Consider the following 24,385-nt stretch of genomic DNA (forward strand, 5'->3'; position numbering starts at 1 on the left):
TTTTTACATGCATATTCTTGTTATATTAGATTTCAAAACAGTAAAACAAGAATATGTATGTAAAAAAAATAATTTCAGACAATAAGTTAGTAATCTTTTTGTTGCCTTTTTGTGCTTTATGTTTCAGTGCTCTGAAGCATGTTCTCTGTAAGAATGGAACCATCACATTTTGCTTAATGTGCTGCTGCTCCTTCTTCTTCTTCTTCTTTGCACTTGTATCAGCAGTTCCACTGCCTGGTTTGCTACACTAGTGTAATCAACAGACAGCCCAAAACATCTGTTTTAAAACGAGTCATGTCACTCCTGGATATTTCTTTAATTTTTTCCAATTCTGGATCAGAGGTTTAGTCTTGCAGGGATTTGACTACTTCTATACTTCTGCTAAAATTAGCAGGAATCTGCTCAGCTCCAGTGTGTTTCTCTGCATCAGGGCCAGAGCACTTGCAACCTAGTGAGGTGGAGATCCATGTTCTGCTAGTTTATCTCCCATTGTTTTACCAACATTTGCATTACCAAACTACTGATTTAGCACTCCACTAGTAGGCAATACAGCTGATTCAAGCATGATGTTACTTTCATTCTTATCCTTACAGTCCCTTTATTATAGCATGTTCCCTTTTATTCAGCCTAGCTAAGCTTTGTTGGCCATATGCTGTACTGTATGCTATAGCTCATCTGCTGCTATATAGAAACTTTTGATAGGATATGAATTATCTGAATTATCCTCAGTGTAAAATAGACCAAAATTTATTAAAAATAAATCTGATATTCCAGGGTAAAGATGCTCATATTTTATGGGAGATCTCAGATATGTGCTATATCTGGAAGGGCTTTGGTTTGTGGAGTTCTGGGGAGGAATTCTTTTTAATAGGGAGTGAATTCAGTTTGAGGGTTTTTTTCTCATTTGTTTTATTTTTTAACTCTAGCTTTCAGTATTTGGGAACAACTGTGTGAAACAAACAGAAATCTATTGTATTTTTAAAAACTATTTTAGTCCGGTTTCCAACTCCTCTTGTGCTGACATTCTACAAACTGATTTTCTAAAAGGACTGTCACCATCAATTTTGCTTTTTTAAAGGACTTTAATTCTTTCAGCATGTTCATATGGTTTTATAAAGCCCCAGATACATGGCAAATCCCCTTGGTGTTGTAAGACAAGATTGCTGTTAAAAAATGTTTAGGCTTAGTCAGCTTCTTCTCACTACTGAAGTCATGAGGGACTCTGGGAAATGGTGTTTATACTAAGCTTAAATTGATAGGGCAAGTTTAATGCAATCAGGTCAAAGGTACAACTGCTTAGCTAGTCTCATCAACCACTCGGGTTTCAGCATCAGTTTATAAGAAAAGGCCCATAATGATAACATCTGGCTGCGAGCGCATGGGCTGCATTCTGCGGGCGGTGATTGAATGTAATTTAATGGTGGGGAGGAGCAAACCGAAGGGCAGCTCCATTCCTCAGTTATGATCCCCAATAGATAAGGTACAACTGCCAGACTTTGATCACCCCTGTTATCAATTCACTTGATGAAGAGCCTTTCTCCAATATAACCTGGACAGAGACGTCTTCCTTGGAGGAAGGAGCGTGGTCCATTGAAAAGGCTCGGGAGGGGGAGTGTCAAGTCCAAGACAAAACTTGGTGGTTTCCAAGTGCATATGTGTGTGGCTGATTGCTGGCCAGGCGTTAGTTTGAGCGAGTGCTGAGTGACCCAGGACAGCGCCGAGGAAATGCGCGAGACAGAATAACGGATTGGGCTGCCCTCCTAACGTGAGAAAGCATAATGCTCAATTACATATTTCCTGCCTTGCACTATCTGAGTTGGTGTGTGGCAATTTAAATATTCAAGATTACTGCCAGGCAGACCCCAAAATATATGCTCATTAGGGGAACATAGATACCCAAGATATCCTGAGGGATTTTAATCATAGGCAAATCTGGTCTGCTGATACTAATTCAGACCCTAAGAGGGGCTTTTTCATACAGAATATGGCTGGGTTTTCTGGCCAAATAGGGTTGTCAACAAATAGGTATTGCCTTCTTTCCCTTATCTGTACTATATTTAAAATTTCCTACAATATAATTTAAATTTCTTTTGTGAAAAAGTTTTTACATTTTGCTCCATCCTGGCTGGAATTTTGTTAAATGTCTGGCCCCAGCTGAAGAATTTGGGAAATTTCATTCAAAATAATTTCCAATCATCATTTACAGAAAAAGAAATTTAAATGGCTTGTTGCCAATTGACTTTGGTAGCATTCTGCTTTGAGGCAGGGACTTGAAATGGGATTGATGCTGTGATTTGTATGTCACTGATATACTTCTTTTTTTTTCCTGTGAAAAATCACTACATGTTATGAGATTTAGAAAAAGAAGCGCAATTTGCACACACTTAACAAAATGTCTTTAATTTTTCCAGGTAAGATGTCAGAGTATTTAATTCATATTCAGCATATTCAGCCTTCTTACAGTGCTAAATGGGATGTGTTATTTCTGAGAATCATCAAGCATGCTGCCTCCATCCTCCATCTTACCATCAAGTTGAATTGAATAAATCTGAGTAAACACATGGCATTTTCTGTGGTTAGAGGAACCACTTGGTACAGAAGATCAACATGGTCTCTCTTCCCAAGATTGCTTATACTTTATGGCTTACACTGAGGCAACACAGACCTCAAAGCCTGCGAGGTTAGTGATTATCTGACCCAACTGTTTTCAGCAAAGGTCCTATTAAATTTCCTTGGGTTGCAAACAAAACAGGGAAGAAGGTTCTCAGTTACATGTCACCCAAAAAAGGAGTATACTCTCCTTTGTCTCAAGGAACACTTGTGGGTGGGCTGTCTGTGACTGACAAGATTAAGAAGATCCATAACAGCCAATGTGGGACCCAAATGTTGAATATACCCAGCCTCGTTACAGCCTACAAGTCTTTGTAATCACATATGGCACAAGCTTTGCTCTAGATGAGGGCATGCATTTTCTTCCATTTTCTCTGCACAGGCATGTGAATTGTTTCCATAAGGATGTTCCTTAGGATGTGTTTACACTGGGTTTGCTGATACTCAGGTGGAGATGCCTGTCATTCATGTCAAATGAATATAGGACCATTCTTGGCAGTCAGCAGATCTCTGTGTTTATCTTACATTGTATAAGTAAGAAAATTCAACATATAGCTTAGGTTGGTAAGATTTGCCAGTCTTTGTGAGGAACCAAAACCCCGGGAGACCATTCAACTTGCCACAGATCAGTGGCAGGACAGACCATGGAATCTCATCTCTAATCATGGGAAAGCACAGTACTGCTCCTGGGCCAAGGCACACCCTGTTGTAAGACCAGCTCTTGTACATGATAAAGGGTAGAATTTTGCACTCTTTTGTCCTGAGAAGTATATTTTACTGTGGGTAATTATAAATCATGGAGTAAACCTCTTTCTTATGGCACAGAAAACAGTTAGCCAAAGCATGGCTCACAATTCTTCCACAGCTTTGAATTGTCTCAGTATGTTTCAGTGCTGAGCTTAGCGCGTGTAATGTGTCTTTTCATATAGATGGGATGAGGCCCTGCTTAAAGTGGTAATGATTATATACACCATACTTCTAAATGTATAAACTGCTTTTGAACAGACTGGAAAAGCTAAAATACCAACTGCTAAACCAATGAATCATACTTTGTATGGGAGTGTTTTTATATATAGTATATAAGATCCAACTGTATATGTATAGGCAGAGTGAATACTTACACATCACATGTGTAAGATATAAATGATCCTGATGAACATGACTGAAGTAAATTATGTTAATGCTCCAGTTAGAACTATTTCTACATTAATTTCAAAATGTTTTTGTTATAGTGTAGATTCAATGTCAGGAAGATGAAGGAATCTGGGCTTTTAACTGCAACCTCCACATTGCAGTGTGACTTATGGGGATGTTGAAAATTAAACATTTGGTTTAAGCATTAAACACTCAAATTTTCTTTTTAAGTCCTAGACCTGTGTAAAAGCAGATTGGGAAATGGTTTACAGTACTTCCTATTGGGGGCTTCCACACGGACAATGTCAGGAATGACATCACTTTTCTGCTAGTTACTTTTATTCCTTTTCAAGAAAAAGTCTTTAAAATGCCAGCATGCAATTTTCCTGGTGACAAGTGATAACCTTTATGAAAGGTCTGTTTTTCTTTTAAGAGGAAGATGCTTTCAGCCCACCTCCAAGTTAGTGGATTTTATCAAGGGAAGTCACCATTCATCTCCAAGTCTTGCCAGCCCTGAAAGGTGTGGAAGGATTAATCATTAGAGGCAGTTGTTGTGTTCTTGGCTACTCTTCTCCCTATTCAGAGTTTGTCATGAACAATCTTGCAATTGGTCTAATGGTGAATGGACCTACCTGCTGGAAGAGTGGCCTAACCCATGGTGTCACCTCCAAGTAAGGTGACCTTCTCATTCTTTTCTTATTTCATGCTCCAAGTGTCTATTCCCAGGTGAAGGACCAAGGAAAGAAGTCATCCTTCGTGCTCCCTCTGCCACCAGTGACATTAGACTCCATCTTGAAGGCCTTGAACCTGGAGGAGGGAGTACCTAGCACACAGTCTACAAGGGTGATGGGACAGAAAACAGAGTGGGAGGAGTCCCGATGGACAAGTGTGAACAAAAAAAATCCCTTCAGAGAAGTGGGGAAGGGAAGAAACAGCACAAGTCTGAAAACATCATTAGGACAATATGTGAGAGACAAAGGAAACAATAAGACAGATAATCTGTTTAGGTTTACAGCAGACTCTGCCTTCCACTGGGTAGAGTAACCAGTATCCCCATCTATGGCTGGATATGTAGCAATATCTGCAAGGGTAGGTTAATCCAGCTTTATGTTCCCTCAGTCTGAGCTGGGCATGTTGACTTAGGCAACTGTAACACACATTTCTTTTCTCCTCAGAGTGGCATGAACTCTGTGGGAGGTTCAGAGTTGCTTTATCTCCTTGTGGCAGGTCTTTCTGTGCTCTCTAGGGTCTTGCAAAGGTACTCCTGTTGCAGAACACTCCTCCAATTTTCTGCTACTTAAATGCACTGAAACCTATAATCTCAGATAGTCAGCTATAGTGTTTCTGCATAAATTATTTGGGAAATAAACAAAAGCATGTGGATTTGGTACAGGCTAATTCTTATTTTTAAATAGAATGTAATTTGCTATTGGCAAATTAATCTCATTTATCCTAGTTCCATTTGTTTAAACAATGTGAGTAGAGTTATTCATGTGTAAAGGAGTTGGCAAATGCTGCCAAATCCACTAATAAATCTGGCTGCTGAACATAGCATTTGGAAATGGAGTTATTTGCCATTCTCATTTTGTAGTATGCTAATTTCCACAAAAATCCACTATGATATTAGAAAAAAATATGTCTTCTCCTGGAGAAAAAGCAAAAAGAAATTATTAATCTGCCAATATTGTATACAAGAACTAGCAGAAAACTGTAGTGAGCAAGACAGATTTGCAGGACTCTTCTCTTTTGTCAGCAGTGGAAATGGTCCCACAGACCTGTTGCAGAGTATTTTTATAATCCAGTTTTGTATATTTATATTCATCTTCTCATTTTTAGAGCTTTCAGTTAAAAGTTACTGACAGTAACTCCAGCTCCAGCTCTTATGTGCATCCATGCCTGTCGCTACAGTAACTTTATAAATCTTTGCCATACTTAAGAATTCTGGGTTAGGGGATCCCAGATGCTTCAGGACTGAAGTGGCTGCAGCATTTTAATTGATCTCTGTGGAATATCACAGTGGTGTCATCTTCATAAGAGAGCTGTGGGCTGCCTTGGTGGCCTGCCAGAAGCCCAAGGGCTGTCTCCCATTTGCATGAAATGGCCCATATTGCCACCCTTGGCAGCACCACAAAGGCCGTGTGTCCTACAGACTGTGCAGGTCCCAGCACGCAGGGAGCCACCTCACTGCAAGCAGACACACCAGGAACTCTGGATTTTCTGCAGCCAAGGTACCTGTCTGCCTGCTGGGGTGACAGCGAGCAGCATTCCAGCTGTACCACTTGTATGCTAAGCAAGCAGTTAAAAAAAAAAACCCAAAAAAACCCAGCAGTGCAGCCAGTATAATTATCTTTCATCTCACCTGAGTTCAAAAGCAGGGCTTTCCCACTGCCACTCTGTTTTCTTAGCCGTCTGATCCAGAACCACTTTGGCTGTTGGTGGTTTCTGTGGAAAATTAAAGGGGGAAAGACTGTCACAGCTTCCTAATGGCATCTAGGGATTCTTTCATATGCTAAGTCATTCATATCTTTTACAGTTTAAGTGTGATGACATCATATACATAATAGCCATACAGGACTGCCTGCATGTTTGCAAATAAATGTTAGAATTCATGACGATCTTTTTTTTCTCATGCCAAAAATTACTAAATAATTCAAGTCCATTTTCTCCAAGAGCTTTCCCTGTAAATCGAAATGCCTCTGCTTCTACCTGTTAATTGCTAATAGACAAGATTCCACAGATAACTGCATGTTGCAAGCTTTTATTTTTTAATTATTTACAAATAATAATAAAAGAAGCATAAAAAGAATTGTTATGGGAAATTATTTTCTATCAACTCTGTATACATTTACAAATGAAAAGTTTCATTTCAGCTCTGCCTAGGGACTCCTTGTAAGAACTGTATTGAGCTATTACAACTTCAGATCAATAACTTATCTTTTTTTCAGTTATGCACTTACTGTATAAATGTTGTCTAGTTATTTCTTCCTGTCTTGATGCTGTGGCTTTTTGGCTTATTGATACTCTACCAAGTATCTGTATTTCACACATTCCAACAACTTTATATCACTGTAGCACACTTCATTAGCCAAGCAAGACTGAAGCCAGACATTTCCTTTTCATTACATATGGAACTGATGTTAAGTAAACATGAAAAGTGAAACAGAAATATGTTCAAACATGCTTGTATCATTTTATTACTTTGATTGTATCTCCGTGCATGACTGCATCCTCACGTGATGCTGATACAGGGTGTATTTCTTCTTTCACTCATGTAAACGTACATGTAGTCTGCTAAAAAGAAGATCTGTTTGTGGGTTGGGTTTGTTTCAAGGCTAACAAAAATTACGTCACTTTAAACCTGTTTAGGACTTCAAAAAGGCAATTTGTACCATGAAGTGGCTCTCTATATAATTTTGTTTCAGTTTTAGGGAAGGAAGTTAGTACATCCATTCACTGCTAGCACTCATGAATTTGCATATCGTGTAAGATCGGTGTACAGTATCTCTGAAATACCTGAAAATGCACCAAGCTTTGTATTTGAAATTAAGCCAGCAGCCTGACCTGATAAACTCATGGTGTTCCATGAACCCTATGTGGCTGCACAGCAAAATCCACCAGTCCTGTAGGCATTGACTTTGGACAAAAATGCCAACCTGCACCTCTTGGAAGTCCAATGATGTCAGTAAAACAAGGCTAGCTCAACACATTCCTGAAAGCCTGATTTAAAAATCACACTTAAGCAGACATCCCAGCGTTTGCTTTTATTAGGTGTACTTATGCTATTTGGTGAAACATAATTCCCTGTCCATGACTGGTTGCATCACGGTTTGCTGTATCCAATAACAGAGATATTCACTGTCCTGGGGCCTTTATGCTGCATGCCTCTCAAAGTGTGTAGCAGTGGACACCCACAATGAAGCAGAAGTTTGCTTCCCTGCTCATATGCAATATTCCACTTGCAGAGTGAGTGTTGTCAGTAACGATTTCGGCAAACATAAGGCGTGGTCAAAGTTGTCTTTGCAGAAGAATGGGAAACAAAATCCTCAGTTTCTAGCAGGTGAAATATGACCCTCTTAATCAAGGGGATCCACTGCACATCTATTTCAAATTTGACATAATTTAAACTCGTGCATCTCCTCTTTTTGATTACAGTGCTATTCTGAGTGCTTGGATTTCAATACAGTAAGAAGTCTGCAGTTGAAAGGGAAGTATTTCGTTTTTACCTCCTGCGAAGCTGTGATCCCCTAGATGTACTTTAACTAGCTAGAAAACAGGTCCTATTTATCTGAAACAACCCCAGATAAGATACCCAGTTGGCATCCCAACCCATGTCTCATCTTTTCTAGCACATTACGTTTTCAAGCAAATAGGTCAAATTCCTTCCCAGCATAGCTTCATAGAAACCCATGGCTTTCAATCAGCAGGTAGCCAAATCTAAACACTGTTATGGAAAAGGTTCATTTGGAATCAAACAAGGAAAACTTTTGAGTTAGAATGATATCTGAAAATATTTGCCCAGTGAGATGAAGACATTGAAATACTTGAGTAGATTCACCTTAGAGTTTATACTTGCTCTTGTGCAAACTTCATGATGGATCAGAGCCATGGATACCCACAGGACTGAGCAATGAAGGAGGACAGTGACCAAAGTCCACTTTGCTTCAGTGAGCTGCCTGCAGATGGCCCTCAAAATGGACATGCTCACTGGGAAAATGAAATGGCTGTAAAGTGAGCAATGACCTAATGTATTGCCTTTCCTTCAGGACATGGCACCTTTTTGAGCATACATGAAACTCAGGTGGGAATTAAACCTGTAGAAATCAAAGTCCTGTCTCCACCAGCTTCCATCTGCTAATAATTCCTCTCTTAAAGTAGATTTCTTTAAAGGTCTAAGGTTTCTTTTCTCCAGTTCATATTTAAATGATGCAATGACAGGAGACACCCTAGGGTGTTACCACACTTCAAGAGGTGACTTCAAGGCCAGCAGCACTCCCTGCATGCAATACTATCTTGCCGTATTGTCTCATACCATTGTTCTTTGCTGCTTAAATATTTGGAGAGGTGTGTCATGCTTTGTTATTGCCCTTCAGCCTTTTGGAGAGCACAGAAGACAGATCTCTAGTGGAATAGTTCAGCACTTGACAGTGACTTCAAAATTCTTCACCCAAGATATGTCCAGAACAAAGCATTTCACAGGACATACCAAATACCTTTCACACCTCTAGTAATTTGTTCAGTTTATATACATTTTCTTTTGGTTCATTGTTGCTTTAAACTACATTTTAGGAAGAGTGACAAGAGTGAACCCATGGAAAGAGATCCTAACTTCTAGACCAATATAAACTACTAGGAGCTCTGCTAAATGCAGAACTGCCAAAATCAAAATCAGGTTTCTAAGGTTCTTGGCACAGGGGAAGCTGCTTGAGTTTGGTTTCCATTAGTTATTTAGCACTTCTAGTATTTTTGTTGCTTCTGTTGCTTCATTCAGCTAATTGCCAGGATCTTGAAGATTTTATTCCATGGAGACAAATGCTGTATTATTTTTTCCAAGCACTGTTAAATCAGCAGGAGTTACTTCTATGCAATATTATAATAGCATTTGCAGAAATACGATATGTGTTTATTACTCAGTTAAAACTATGTCTGTGGCCAAGCTGTGTCAAAGCGATACTGTCATTCTTCAATTGCCAATGAAAAAGTAACCATACGCTCCAGTTTGTGTGAGCATTGCTCCCCACACACATACTCAGCCACTCACAGGTCCTACTTATTAAAAGCTGCCTTCTCTTTGGCTGCCAGCAATGAAAACAGAAACGCCTCCTTACATTAGTGTCCATTTTAGACACTTACTTGGCAGAAGTATTTCTCGTATCCATTTGCAGGTGTTTGTAAGCACTGCCCATCATTTTGCTCAAGGTTAGAAATGATCTCTGTGACAGCCAAAGCACACTTCCAGATCCAGGACTCAAGAAAAGTGTAGCAAGTGGTAGAAATGTGACCTTTGAGCATCATGAATAAGAGCAAGCAGGCTATGAGGCAGCAGCAGCCATATGTTCATTACCTTTGACTTTAGAATGTTTGGCAGAGATGTGTCAAGTGTCTCATTCAGCTCTTCACTGCTGTGCAAACATCTGTGCTAAAATCTAAACTTCCCTCATGTAGAATTTAAAGAGAAAACAGCATTCTCTTAAAAGAAGACTCAAATCTCAGTGATCTGGCATAAGAATGGAATTTAAGGTTCAGAGTAAGCCCCAAGTCATGCGGCAGATGGATCCAGTTAGCCTCAATTAAAATATGAGAACATCAGGCTGGTTTGGCAGAGAGATATTGTGGCAGGGGTGGGGACAGAGCCTTCAAGGAGAAAGTGTACTAGTAAGCCCTAGTCTTGCAAAACTAGCAAATAGTTAATTTAAAAATACAAATGTATGTATTGTTACTGAAATTAACTATAATGAAAGAGATATTTTGAATGTTGTATTAAAAGGTGCAGGATGGACTCTCCTCAGCTGCAAGCAGTATTAGATAACACCTTGACTTAAAAAACCAAAATATGCAAGTTTATCTCCCTTTCCTTGGGCTTCATCAGAGCATATCCAAACTTTTATTGTAACAACAATTGAAAATATAAGCAGATAATTGGAGGCTAGCTCCTTAAAAGCATTGTAGAAAAAGCATCAAATTCCAGTTTGATTATCTGGAAAAAAGAATTTCTCCTTATAAAACAGAAGCTTCTGTCTTCCTGTGTGTGAGGACACTGTTTACATACTGTAGAGAACAACTGGAATAGAAGAAATTAATAACCATGTGGAAGAGAAAGAAAGGTGGCTCATTTTTTTCTTTTTTTTTTCTGATAGCTGGTGCTTGCAGTAATAGAAGCATCTAAAACTATGTGATTCCAATGTATTTCTTGATTTTGTAGATATAGGACTGTTTTTCAGAGTTCTTATATTTTTACAATGAAATGTGAGTTTTTAAATAGAAATACTTCTTAACTTGAAATAGCAGTGTCTCCTCTGCAGAATGAAATAGCAGTCCTCAGATAACTTGAATATTGTAGAAACAGTGGCTACACTTGCATGCATCTGGCTTGCTTTCTGTGGATACAGGCAAGACATTCATTGCTTATTTTAAACTCCCAGTTTTTAATTACACCTCTTAGCTTAAATTTGGTAATTATGATTAAAAAATAAACAAAAGAGTGGAAGAAGATGTATTGCTTGCTGTCTCCATTCTGTAATTCAGGCCCCACTTCATCCCCCCCAGTGCATTTGTTTCCACCCCATTAGTACTTTATTACATGCAGCATGCTCTAGGTCTTGAAGGGGCATTGTTTGCACACAAACAAGCAGGTGTTAAAGTTCCTTTTATCATCTTAATGACACATAAGCATCTCTAGGGCCTTCAGTGAGGACACCTACATCTCAACAGAGAGACAGCTCATCCATTTTCTTAGTCCCTATTCCTGCCCATTTTGTCCTTATGGATGTAGATCAAAGCACTTTCCTCCATCACTTAATCTCAGTTTCTCTTCATCCATGCTGTTCCCCAATATCTGTAGGGTAAGATAGCAAAGTAAAAAGATAAAGTCAGTCCCTTCTTCATCTCTGTTTCTTGCTACCCAGCACATGTAGCTCAGTGACTTGGCAGACACAGAGACACAGCTGGCTTTGCTGACAGATATCTGCTACCCAGAGACCCCTTAGTATCCATTTGGATCTCTACAAAATTAAAAAAATTAGTATTGCAAAAGGACAATGCATTTGTGTGACTGGGCTAAACACAGAGGGAGGGTTTGGTGCCTAGTTCAGGGTGTATGGGTTCATCTCATGGAGGGACAGTTTGGATTCCCCATCAGCTGGAGCAGAAACTAAGTCATAGATGCAGGATAAGGAGATGTCTGAAGCCACTTGAAGGAAGGCTGAGATTTCAGGTGAAGTGGTGCTCAAAGAATAATTGCAGTGGAGGAGGTCTGGACTGTACAATAAGAGGCTTAAGGGACTCATGGTCTGTTAAGAAGGTAGGAGCTTGATAAGGTCTATCGAGCTGGCAAAAATGTGTTCCTTTTCAACTCCCCTACCCCAGGCTGGTACACTCACAGTTTTCCAAAACAACTGCTGTTTACGCTAAAGTTTTCCATGTTTGGTCTTTCTCCAAAACCAGATTTCATCGTCAGGTTTTAGCAGAAGGCCTGCTGTGCTGCTTGGGTGGGCACACGTAGGGAAGAAAGATTTTTGAAACATCTGAATTTTATCATGCAGTCAGAAAAAAAAAAAAATACTGAAGTCTGGTGCTTGGAATGAATGAAATTATTTGCTAATGCCAAGCCCAGATGAGCTTTTGCAGGGCAGTATGAAATACATATTGCTTTAACCCCTTTGGTTAAGGTCAAGAATGAAGTGACTCAATGTCCTGGCTTGTTATAGACATGCTGTTCCTGCACGGAGAACTGATTTGAATATTGAGCTATGGTTCAGTGTTGCTGATTTCAACATGTGATGGATCAACCCCACAATTTCAGAGCAACCTCAATTGTCCAGAGAACTTACAAGCCCTCCTGGCTGCGTTATGCAAGACCAGAGGGTTAGTTTGGGGCTTTTTTTTGTTTAATGGACTTGTAACCTTGTCAAGCAAAGAGACAGACTGCACATCAATGAAGACAATTTTTTGTCCAATTTTTACACTCTGCTGAGATCACAACAATCTCTAAGAGCCAATCTCTAAGTTTTTGCAAAAAATTGGTTTTGGTAACATATCTCTTTGGGGTGTTTGCTTGTAACACAATTCACATTTCTACTACATTGTCTTAGATAAATCAGGAATTTTATTCATGTCTTGCTCTACAACCTTAGAATAGTAGTTTCATCCTTTTTTTCTGCCTCTAAGGGAACAAGAATTAGAATTTATCTGACACCAAATACTGTGTAAAGATAAGAAATTACTGTTCTTGTTATAAAAATATGGAACTGAGTTCTACAAATACTGTCTTCATTACTATCATTCCTATTACTGAATTAGTAGTTGTGGGAAAGATCTCTAATGGCAACTGAAAAGAATAATTTGCTAGACTAAAAAGGGAGGGAAAAGTGTTAGACAATTAAGAATCCTCTTTATGGTCCGGTCCAAGACTATTCAATAAAATTATATTTGTAGTAATAAAGTGATCTTCCTGGTAGCAAAGTTGGAGGTATTCCTGCTATCATTCCTCCCTATTCTTACCATCTACTACCATGTAAGTAGCAAATCAGTAAGTTTCCTGAGTCAGTTTGTACCCAAAGTGAACATCAGCATCCTTCTTGAAAGCATTCCAGATGTAACCAGGGTCGTAAAACAAAACAGAAGGTTGATGGTTTTACTGTGATGCACGTTGCAGTCAAGTAGTTATCTGATGGATCATCTACTTTTTATGATCCATGATGAGAAATATAGCTGTCATGTGAGGAATAGATTTCTCATCGTAAAACTTACCTCTGTAATTTCAGCACCTGAATAAGTGCTGCCTCAGGTGCTGATTGTGCTAGTAAACACTGTCTGAAGAGTGATTTCCCCATCTGTTTCTCCTCCTTCCAACTAAATGCACAGTTTGGCAACAAGTGTGTTTCTGCAGTTCCCTCTCCTTCAGCAGCTACTGCTATTAAAGCTCTCCCATGAGGAGGTTCCTGTTGGGTAGGTGCTGATGCAGGAGTTCACCTGGGGAAAGAAAAGCCTTGTATGTAGGTCAGTGTTTCTGTAGATAGCTAGTGAAGCAATCTCTCATGGGAATGTTAACTCTCTTGTGGTGCAGATCACTTCAAGTCACTGGTACCACTGCAAGGGGCTGAACTCATGTACCTCATTCAACTCAGTTTTATTACAGTGTAATAGGTGAGAGAAAAACTCCTAGTTTATGCAGGGTTTTTCATCTCTGCACTGGTAAGGCAATTAACTTGGCATTTGGGGTAGATGTCTAAAATCAGAGCTCTCAAACCTCTTGTACCATATTTATGTACAGCACGTTCTCAATGGGAGAAAACGAGATACACATTGAGGATGTAGATCAAAACATGCAGAAAGTTGCAATGATTTCACCACTATTCATAGAACTCCTGGTATAAATCAAATGGATGTTAAAAGCGAGGAAACCTCTTCATCTAATGTGATGACTGAACCCCAGGAACAAATTTTCCTCTCGGATTTGTGTTGTGGACCCCCTGTGTTTGGGAGAGGTTATATGTTTCAGCGTGCTGACAGACACTGTTACATACTGGGCTTTATTCACCCCTGTCCCGCCAGCCTCCAATAGCCCTTTGCACCTCTGAATCCCTCTGCCTTTGGCACTTCTGCTGGTGAGACTCCCAGATGGGGGTGTGGTTTAGCTAAAATGGGTGCTTTTCACCAGAATAATAAATTATTCCTATACTACTGTCTGAAAAGGGTGGATCTGGAGCCAATTTAGCGAGCACAAGTTACAATTGACTTTGGAAGTAATAACTTATGCTTTGAGCTGCCTTAGATGTATAGCCAAGGAGCTGTCTGGCTGCATGTGTTTTTACACATCTTTCAGCTAAATTAGAAATCCAAGTGCAAAATCTAATTTGTGGAGATATCTTGGAGATTTGTGACCTTCCCAGAAATACCTCGAGTCCATAAATGATCCAGAGGGTCTCCTCTGGTTTCATCTACCTTTATCCTTTTTTTTTTATTTTTTTTTTTTATTGCCACATATGGCAAGTTGCTAAATAGTACACGAAGTTTATTGTATCTTAATTAATGAATCTGAGTGTAATTTTCCTCAGTCCTGGCAAGTGAACTCTGCTGAAAAGCTGATTAGTGAAGGGAGCCAACTTAACACCCTCTTCAGAGATGTGACCAAAGATCGAGGTATATCCATATGTGTCATATTCATATGTGTCAAAGGTAGAAAAGACTTAGGAAAGCATAGGATGGGGATTGCACTGAGCTGAGAAACAGGAAGACAGTGGGTGGAGCCTTTAAGGAGATGGGGAGGAAGGTAATGGTGAAATGGAAGAAAGGTGTAGTAGAAAAACATCAATTGAAAGATTAAAATAATCACAATTGGAGATACTGGGAATATCCAACAACATTTGATCCAAGGAGGAACCAAGTTGGATATGCCTCCTTGCTATCTGTTGATACTGAAGAAGAAAAAGCTTAAAGCAAGCCCTGAAGCCGAGGAGAGAATCTGCTGTTGAGTTTAGCGGTCCTTACGTCGCGTTAGTGGAAAAAGGACTAAATCAAGCAGACATATAAAGAGCAAGAATAATGGTACACGGAGATGGTTCATTTCTTCCTACTGTCAAATTTATTAGTTTAGCCTGGTGGGATGCTACCAGCAGTGATGATGAACATTACAAACCTGAGCTGTATTTAGCCCACTCAGTCACTTCTTGGCCAGGCTCCTGATGAGTTCAGTGGGAGATTGCATGAAAATGCGCAAGTCCCTCCTCCCCAGAAATAGCAATTCTCCCAAAAAATACTCTGTTAGATAGCGTGAGCAGGTGTACTGAATTGCTGGCATACTTTCAGTATGCTAGTTAGCACCTCTGATGAGGTCAGTTAAACAATTGCAGCCTTGAATATAGAAGTTGAAACACTTAGGGTTTGTAGGAAGAAGAGCTTTATTTCAGAGAGAAGCTGAAATTTGTATGAAAATACATAACTTGAGGCACACAGATGAGCAAAAATTACCTAATGAGAACGACAACCATCTCTAAATGTTCTTTTAATATGTGGATTTGAATGTATTCAACATTATGTATGTTGTTACACTTATTTTTCTTCTTATGTAGACAGGCACGAGTCTTCCCTACATTGTACTTTGTCTAATTCATACCCATGCAAAACACAGACCAAGTGGGAGTAAATCGAGTTGGCTGCACCTTCTAGTTAAAATGTGAATAACTATTCTGGATGTAAAGCAGCTGAAAACAGTACTGCTCTTACACAGCATTTGCATGTCTGCTATCATGAAAGATCACACATTTCACAGAGTTCCTACACAGAAAGAATTGCAGATGACAAATGTCCCGTTAGTCATGTAGCTGGTAATTTTTGTATGCAATTACCAGAACTGCATGCTCAGTTCCAGTAACCATGTGCACAAAAATAGGCTAAAACAGCCTGCTTAGGGTTGTTAATAACATGGTCCAAAGTCTCAGTCTTTATTGTTTTGCTGTTTTATGCTGGTTTTGTAAGAGAACTGAGCCAGGGATTAGTTTGGCTGTTGACTATTTGAGCAAAAGGCAGCACACAGCTACTTGTACTGCTGAAGCTGCAAGGCTGCAGAATATCTGCATTGACCTCCATACAGTTTGAATGCTGAACTTGGTATAAGGAGCTGATGGGCCAGAAGATAGATACTGCACCAGGTGACCAGCTGTAGTGTATGGCTCAAATAAGGAACACACAGCTCCTGATATTTTGCATTTAAAATCCTTTAAAATCCATGAATCTCAAATTATCAGTTTCATAGTGAAGCATAAGTCCTTGCCATAAGCAATTCGGAGCCAGCCTGCAGTAGTTGAGGAATACTTAATTGGCATTTCTCTTTTTTGCATATCACTGTTCTCATCGGTTCTAGTACGTTGTTTTTTTTCCCCGCCTGTACAAACCTCTTTGCCTTAAAGGACTCATGAAGGAAATAATTAAAAAGTACACAGAGGAAAACCATCTGAGCAGAAGGGGCAGAAATCCAAGGTGCTGTAGGGAGTCATCCCAAACACTCTTTTGGATGATTATTAATTTTTTTCTTACTATTATTTTATGACGCTGTTTATGTTTAATTACTCATGTTTTCCTAACCTGTGTGACAGGCATAATTTGAAGAGCAGTAGTAATGATCAAGCTGTGGAAGTGCCAGCTGCTGCCTACGTGCTCAAGCAAGCATAGAGCAGGCAGTGTCAGGAGACAACTGTCTCTTGATTAGATCTGAACTCCTTTTCTTCTCATGTTGATGAAAATGATCCTGACTGTTATTATTTAAATATAAATTATACCGAAAGATACTATGAATAGCGAGAGCTGTCTCAGGTCACTGCCTGTATGGAATACTAAGTTCATGGGACTTTACTGCAGTATATGCAGCTAAAATGTATACTGTTTTAGTTGTAAAAGATACAGTTGATCTATTTGGGTGCTTTTCATCTAAAAATTAAGTCTTTAGAGCAGAAAAGACAACCCAATAAACTCATAAGTTCTGGTATTCTCAAGTCAATCGTAGCAGCCTGGGGTGGAAAAGTTGAAGAAGCAATGGTAATTTTTTAGTATTGCTAGGATGAGTATCTGATTTTCGTGTGAAAGACATTATAAAAGAAAATCCAGGGGTACAAATAGAAGTGAAACTGTAGACAAATGAGAAATATGTGGTTAAATAAGTCACCTGCTGCATCAAGGTGCTGTATGATCACTCATCCTTAGAGCAGTTTACTTCTGGGGGGTTGCTCACTAAAAAACAATGGCAAGGACTTACGCAGGGCAAATTGTGCCAGATCCAGTGTGATGTGAATGCTTGGCTTCTTCATAGGTAGTAAGGTACACATCAAAGGGAAATGGTGAGATACAGCCTGGGTTCCCTTCTTGTTCCTCACTCCCATTCCAAGGTGTTGGTCAAGTCTCTAAATCGTCCTGCCTCCTAGCTTCATAAAATGGGGGTGACAGTGCTTTCTTCCCATTCTATTGTCATTACTGTTGCTTAATTACATAAAATTCGTATCTTCTCTGGTGGTTCTTCATTGTCACCGCTGTGCTGCTGTGAAGCAGTTCTGTGTTGTCTAACTGGTAATACACCTAGTTGAAGCCTTGCTCAGGTTACAAGTGGAATGAATCTGCCAAGATGTTTATCTAGCTTTCTTCAGCTGCTTTTGAGATTCTCGGTAGATACATGTAAGTTCTGTAATTCATGGCTTTGTGTGTTCATATGTATTGCCATTACACTGGAATATGTCAAAGAAAGTAAATCAAGCCAGAAGGTTTCACTGGTGACCTGCACTGAAAAGGAGATGAGAGCTGTAGACGGATTCTAAAAGAAAATTCCAGGAGGTGATATTTGACTTTGATAAATTTTCCGAGAAAGGGCTGCCATTTCTGTGTTTGTGCAATGCATAATGGGACCCTTACCTGGCATCTCTGCCCTGCCAAAACATGAATGAAAAATAGGATTGCTTGTCTGAGGAACAGCTCTGTCTTTCACATTGAAACTTGGCAGTAAATGATTCCTGTGTGAGTGGTCTCAAGAGACACTTTCCTTGTAAAGGAGTCAAGTGATTGATGAGGCATCTCACATTTTAAACATTATACAGGTGAAAACATTGGAGTATTCTGAGCTCATGCCTGCTGATGTGTATGCCTGAACAGTTTGCTTGCTTTTTAATTGTGGAACTAAAGAAGGTTTGGTAAGTAGGGCAGGACCAGTAGAAAATGCTAACTGTTTTCCTTCTGTAATGAAGTTTTTCATGATTGACCATTGCAGGGTGAAGTAATGAAGAAGCTTTTGGTAACAGATCTAAAATTTCCTTTATTCTATAGCTGGAAGTATTTAAGAGGAGAAGGTCATTGAGAGGACAGATTTCAAGAAGTGGTATATGCATTGGTGATGCTTTGGAAAGAAGCAGAGAATATTAGCCATGCTTTTAAAGTGTATATGGCTAATGCACTGCCAAATCTGTGGAATTTTATAGGCAGCTACTCCGAATAGTAATAGCAGTCAATGAATCTGCTTTTTACCCCTACTTACACTGGCACTGTGAGTTTTAGGATATCTTATTGCTTCTTTAAAACTTACTTCAACGTCGTTTCAGCCGTGTCAGCAAATCACTGCTGTGTTACTGCTAAAATGAATTGTCTCCCAGAACCCTGCAATATTCCACACAAAACCCTGAGGGCAATAAAGCTGGTGTGTGACAGAGTACCCCTGGAAAAGAAAAAGGAACAAGTCTGTGATGATACAGAGAGAAAAAAAAATTGAAAAAATGTTCAGGTGAAAAGAACACTATAGTAGAAACAAGGAGAACAAAATCTCCGTGTGAGGTAACATTTTGCAAGTGAAAGAGAGATAGGAAAGTAAGGTCAGGTTTGAGATGATGCTTGAGCAGGAGATTGATGCTCTAAAGAGAAATGGGACGAGCTTAAATGAAAGAAAGACTGGAAGATACATCAAATTAGGAAAGAAATATGTATTACAATAAAAATACATAAATGGGATTTTACAGGACAATAACTTCACCAAAACATGGGGAAAATTTAAACAAGAAAAAAGTGAAAGAAAATAAATACCAAGGTAAGGGAAGGATGTAAGAAAACAAAATACTGACCTTTAAAAAGAAAATAAGATAGTTGTATTCATTTTATTGATTTATTGGAAGATTATGTGGTGAGTTTAATATCTGCTCTGAAAGTGAAAGATGTCATAGGAAAAACTATGATTTTTTTTTTTTCCCAGGCTTTCCTGTGCAGGAAATGTAATAGGAAGTTATTTTTATTAACGAAGATCAGAGAATATGCAGCAACAAACTACTAAGAATGGTGTGGAAAATACGGTTATTTTTCCAGTCAGACCAGAAGAACCTGTGGCCATTGACCAGCAGGAGCCTAAGGGTCAGATTACTAAGCAGTAGGATCAGTGAACTGCATGGCAATTGGAATCTGTGCGTCTTTAAATACACACCAACAAACTTACATTACAGTCAGAAAGAAATCTTGAACACCATGTAGCTGGTATTTGTAGCCATTCATTAATTGCTTTGTGCTCTGTTTTGTCTGCCTAATCAACACAAACAGCAGACTTGTTTGATTTCATTTGCAAATGTGAAACCAATTGATTTTACGGCAATATACTGCTTGCTGAGCAGTATTTTTCCATCAAGACAGTCAGGTTATACCAGTTACCAAAAACTGATGGGGCAGAACAGTGAGAGCCTTAGACAGAGAGACAAGGTCTTTGGCAGAATGTTTTGGAATTTGTTAGGGGAAATGTACCCCTCGGTTCAGCGTAGCCTTGAGTGTGCTGGGAGGACTTTTTCCTTTCAAAAGCTATGACAAGCTGTGGCAATACTCAGCCCACATCCATAACACACTTGTCAAGGGACTGTGAGATGAGGGAATGAGGAGCACAGTGCCTTCATTTGCAGCAACAACATGTATTTCATCTGTAGAAGAGATATTCAGCTGTCTACCTTGTCCGGACTTAACCAGTGACCAGTGTTTTAACTTATCAGGTTTGGTTGAACACACGTGCAGTATAAAAAAATGTTTGTTTCTGGGCAGGAAATGCATTAGCCTTTAAATGAATAAAGTGTGAGTTTGAAGCATAAATGTGACGTGCATTGTTGTGTGCTACTACCTGCAAAGGGCTCTTCTTTGTAGTGTCCTACTTAGACTCAAGCACTAAATCTTTCATCAAAGCAAGTCTGATTATCTTGCACATGGTTTTCCTGAAAGGATGTTATGATTTTCTAGATGTTTGGTGGCTGGTGATAAATTAGTCTTTCATGATGTCATGTGAAAGGCCACTGCTTGGACTTCCTTCTCTATGAAGTGCACAGGAGAATATATTTGGGACATACTCAGCATCAGAAATCATCCTACCTTGTTTTATTTTAACCCTTTTCTGGACTCTTGCTTGTCTTGTAACTGTGTTCAGTCAAGGATAGCTTAATTTTTTCAGACAGGAGCCCCACAGTATCATGGTCTGGGTCCCCTCAGTATGGGGACTTGGAACTTTTTTCCCCCTTGGGTAAAAAGATCTCAGTTCTTGAGCACCCTTTAAACTTTTCACAGATTAAACTCTCTCCAGATATTTTGTCTTGAAAAGGATTTTCAAATCAGATGGGGGTTTTATTGAGAAATTGGAATGCAGTGAGGGGTGGGGGATAAGGTGATGCATCCCATAAATTAGGTCAGGTTTATGACTGTGTAGAGGGAGGCTGCTTCTAAAAAAACAGCCAGCAGTAAAAAGCAGATTGTGACTTTGTCCAGAGAAGCAGCAGCTCCCTTCTTCATCCCCCATGCTGCAGGGAGAGGTATTTTACTTCTTTTCAAGCAATCAGAAATGACTGAACATCCTCCATGCTAACTCTTATGCACTAGTTAATCCATGGCAGGGAGGAAGACAGGAAGAGAGAAATATCCATCTCCTCACTGTCCTCTTCCCCCAAGTCTTACCACAAGCTTCAGAGGGACAGAGGTTCATGTAGCACTGTAAGAGTTAAGAAGAGTGTGTCATCTCTCCTGCTCAGCTTCAGGTAGTCAGGTGAAAAGACAGCAACTTCTGTTATAGGTGATTTAATTAGAATTTTTCAATTTCATGCTCTTTAGATGAAAAATTCCATTTTGAATAAATTAATAGTTTTATTAGGGCAAATATAACAGCACACCATTCCAAAAATATTTTAATATCATTTTGATGTTAACGTAAGTGCCATGATTTTTTTCAAAAATGTGAATGTCCATGGGGTAGCAAAATCACCACAAACAATGCATCCTGTAAAAGAGAATAACTCTATGAAGAAGTAATATCCTGAGTTCATGGATCTGCATTCATTAAGTTGCTGCTTAATGCTCTAAAAGTAGATAAATATCTGCAAGTAGAATACAAGATAGCTGTCCTAATGTTTACTGTTTTATTACTTTTCATTTGGTATTTGACCAGAGATGATAACTGAATTTGTTTACATTTCCAATATAAGTTGCTATAAATGAAGTAATTTTTAGTGGAGGAAGAGAAGAAATTAAGTAGGATTGGAGCATGCATTGCTGGGGTTTCAGTTTTCCTATTCATCTTCCCGTGTCAGTCAACAAAGACAGCTGAAAAAGACAATCATTCACATAATAAAAGAATGCACAAAAAACCCAGCTGAATTCAAACCACTTCACAAAGTAGTGATTTCCTGATTGTTGCAGAAAATGTGAAGAGTAGGGAGTGATGAGAAAATTAACTGGAAGGTTTTTTTTAAAAATAGGTGATAATTACATTAAAAAAAAATTAAGGTGCCATGCTGTCACCTAAATATACGTAGTGTAACAATAAAACCTCATATGATGAGGACATTACTATCTTACTCTTCCCCCCAGAATAGTTGTCAGAGTGGAGAACAGGCAAAGCAAGAAGAAAACACATTGAATAGTGAGCAAAAGCAGGATTTGAAGGTACCAGTGAAAAGATAATAAACCTGTTCTTTTCCTATACTATAGCTGATCTCCATCTATATGAAAGAGGTTCATTTCTCACAGGTCTTGGTTTTTATTTATGTGCAGGTGAGACATTTGTCCAGGGAGCCTGAAGAAACATGCTCTTGTACAACATCCTCCAAACCTTTGGTGTAAAAGGAGAATTCACTAATGCTTCTAACCCATGTCATGCAAAATCCATATTATTCAGACACCTCTTGCTGCCCAGGTTAGTTTGAAACACGGAATGGTCAGCTCAGACATCAGCAGCCAGGCTACAAGGCAGTACAAGTCAGTGGAAGTGGTACCAGGATTTGCAAAGAGCATTTCTGTTTTGTTGTAAGAGTAAGAAAATCTTGCTTTGATAATTATTACTTTGCATTTTAGCAGACATGCTGAAAATTTTATCTGTGATTGTGTGTGTTTGGATGTTTGGATGACCCAGTACAACACATCAGAAAGGAAGGGTTTCTGCTGGAGCAAGGCAACAGGAGGGCTGGGAAGATTGTCAGAGGGGCTGGAGCACACCTATGAAGAGACTCTGAGAGATTTGAGGTTTCTCAGCCTAGAGAAAAGAAGATAGAAATAGAGCAGCTTTCCAGTACCTATGGGGGACCTGAGCTGGAGAGGGACTTTATACAAAAGCATGTAGTGAGAGGGCAAGGGGGGGATTGCTTTAAGCTGTAAAAAGGTTCAGATTAGGTATTAGGAAGAAATTCTTTACTCTGAGGGTAGTGAGGCACTGGAACAGGTTGCCCAGAGATGCTGTGGATGCCCCATCCCTGGAAGTGTTCAAGGCTAGGTTGGATGGGGCTTGGACCAGCCTGCTGTAGCGGAAGGTGTCCCCGTCCATGGCATGGGAGGTGGAACTGTGTGATCTTTACTGTCCCTTCCAACCCAAACCTTTCGCTGATTCTGGGACCGTGTCCAGCCCTAATACCTGAACTATCATAATTATGGTCTGTATATGGCAAATGCAGTGGGTCTGATTTTCTTCCTCTCCTCCAGAAGTTCCCTGCTTATTTAGGAGAAGGATTCCTGTGAACTAGAAATGATCTTACCATTCGGAAGCCTCTTTGGCACTTTGCAGGGCCGTGAGCTGAGGTTACAATTGCACTTACATCCAGGCTGGGGAACAATTTCCAGGTCTTCCCAGCGTGCAAAACCGGGCCTCAGGGCAAGGTACGAGGGAGGGAAGCACCAGCCTGACGGCAGCCAGCTGCAGGAATTCTGCTGTTTGCGGCAGCGGGGCTTTCCCCGCTGCGGGGCGAACACTCTTGGGGCCGCCTCATGCGTGGCAGCCCGAAAAGCAGCCATGGTCCCGCTTGCAGCGGGATGCCCGGCACAGAGCTGTGCGGGACGGCTCCTGACGAGTGAGCTCAGCTCCGGATCCAAAGCGAGTGAAATTCAGCACTGGCTTCGGGGATATCGGGCTGTAATTCGGCAGGAATTTTATCTGGCTCGAGGGACGGCACCGGCCAAGATGTTTTCTCAGGCTTGGCTTAGCAAAAGGACAGGCCTGAGCAGCGCTCAGCCCTGTGAGGGGCTCTGGCTCCTGCAGCTCGGGCCGTGCTGGCCCCGGGGCCCTGGCAGGCCGCGGCCCCTCGCCCGTGAGGGGGGCACGGCTCCAGCTCAGCGGCACCGGGCCCGGCTCCCCCTGCTCCCCCTGCCTCGGAGCTTTATCTGTGCCGGCCGTGGGGCTGCCAGCACCGGCGCTGAGTGAGCCCATTTCCCCAGAGCGGAGCATTGTTCCCGGCCTCCGGCCGCCGCGTGGCCCCGCTGATGGACAATACCAGCCGTCCCCGACTTCCTGAGCAGACCAGACAGCTTGCTGTTTTCTCCGAGTCTCTTATCACCCCCTGTCATTGAAAGAGAGGTCTGGCTTCGGCTTCGGCTGGGGCTGATAGGCAGCAGCGAAGTGGAAAAGGCGCAGGGGAGGGAAGGGAAGAGGAGAAGAAGGAGGAGGAGGTAGAGGAGCTCCATTACTGTTATTATCGCCCTAATGTTTATTGCTGTTCCGAGTTCATTTGCCTTAACCCTTTGGAAGCTGGTCAAATTATAGATTATCAAGCTGATAAGATAAAGCCGCTGTTCTAACGCCCCTGGTTCCTGGCGGAAAAGCGAAGGTTGTGCTCGGGTTTTATTGACTCTGTGGTTTATGTTGATGCCTTATTGCTGGAACACAGGGGGGTCCCGAGATACGACCTTACCCTAAAGATGCCCAGCACTCGCAGCCTGCCAAGGTCCATCGGATGTACAGGGTCCCAGCACCACGCAGAACCAATCCTTTCCTCAAGTCATTCTTTCCCCTTCCTTTCCTCCTCAACATGGTTTTAGTAAAGATTAAACTTTCTGAATAGGGAGGGGATTTGCATAGGAAAACATGCTAGGCAAAAAAAAAAAACCCAAAACATTATGCCTCTTATTTTCAATGGCATTTAGTTATTATGTGAGTTTCAGCCTATTGGTTGCTTTTAGCCTT

At 40.4% G+C, this 24,385-nt stretch overlaps 1 protein-coding gene and 1 long non-coding RNA gene across 7 annotated transcripts in view; one reads left to right on the forward strand and one right to left on the reverse strand.

Annotated features, from left to right (window-relative positions):
• Positions 1-24,385, forward strand: part of GMDS (GDP-mannose 4,6-dehydratase) — a 409,807-nt gene that overhangs the window by 378,105 nt on the left and 7,317 nt on the right. For 2 of the 5 annotated variants that reach the window (XM_086900006.1, XM_023919777.2), the window contains exon 10: positions 19,178-20,049. The exons of the other annotated variants lie outside the window; for them this stretch is intronic. In XM_086900006.1, coding sequence (XP_086756132.1) covers positions 19,178-19,255 — 78 coding nt within the window. In that variant the 3' untranslated portion in view covers positions 19,256-20,049. Of the gene's footprint in view, positions 1-19,177; positions 20,050-24,385 lie in introns of those variants that run through there. 5 annotated transcript variants of the gene reach the window in all.
• Positions 2,374-23,694, reverse strand: LOC111923843 (uncharacterized). 2 transcript variants are annotated; one of them, XR_015289960.1, is made up of 6 exons: positions 18,521-18,649; positions 13,210-13,431; positions 11,163-11,296; positions 6,104-6,186; positions 4,377-4,579; positions 2,374-4,257 (listed from the first exon to the last, which is right to left on the reverse strand). It is a non-coding gene; the product is annotated as an uncharacterized LOC111923843 (long non-coding RNA). The 2 variants fall into 2 exon arrangements; XR_015289959.1 differs by lacking the exons at positions 2,374-4,257; positions 4,377-4,579; positions 18,521-18,649 and adding an exon at positions 22,965-23,694 and having other exon boundaries at positions 4,585-6,186.

Source organism: Cyanistes caeruleus, chromosome 1 (assembly GCF_971803275.1).
Source record: "Cyanistes caeruleus chromosome 1, bCyaCae1.hap1.1, whole genome shotgun sequence".
Taxonomy (NCBI): Eukaryota; Metazoa; Chordata; class Aves; order Passeriformes; family Paridae; genus Cyanistes; species Cyanistes caeruleus.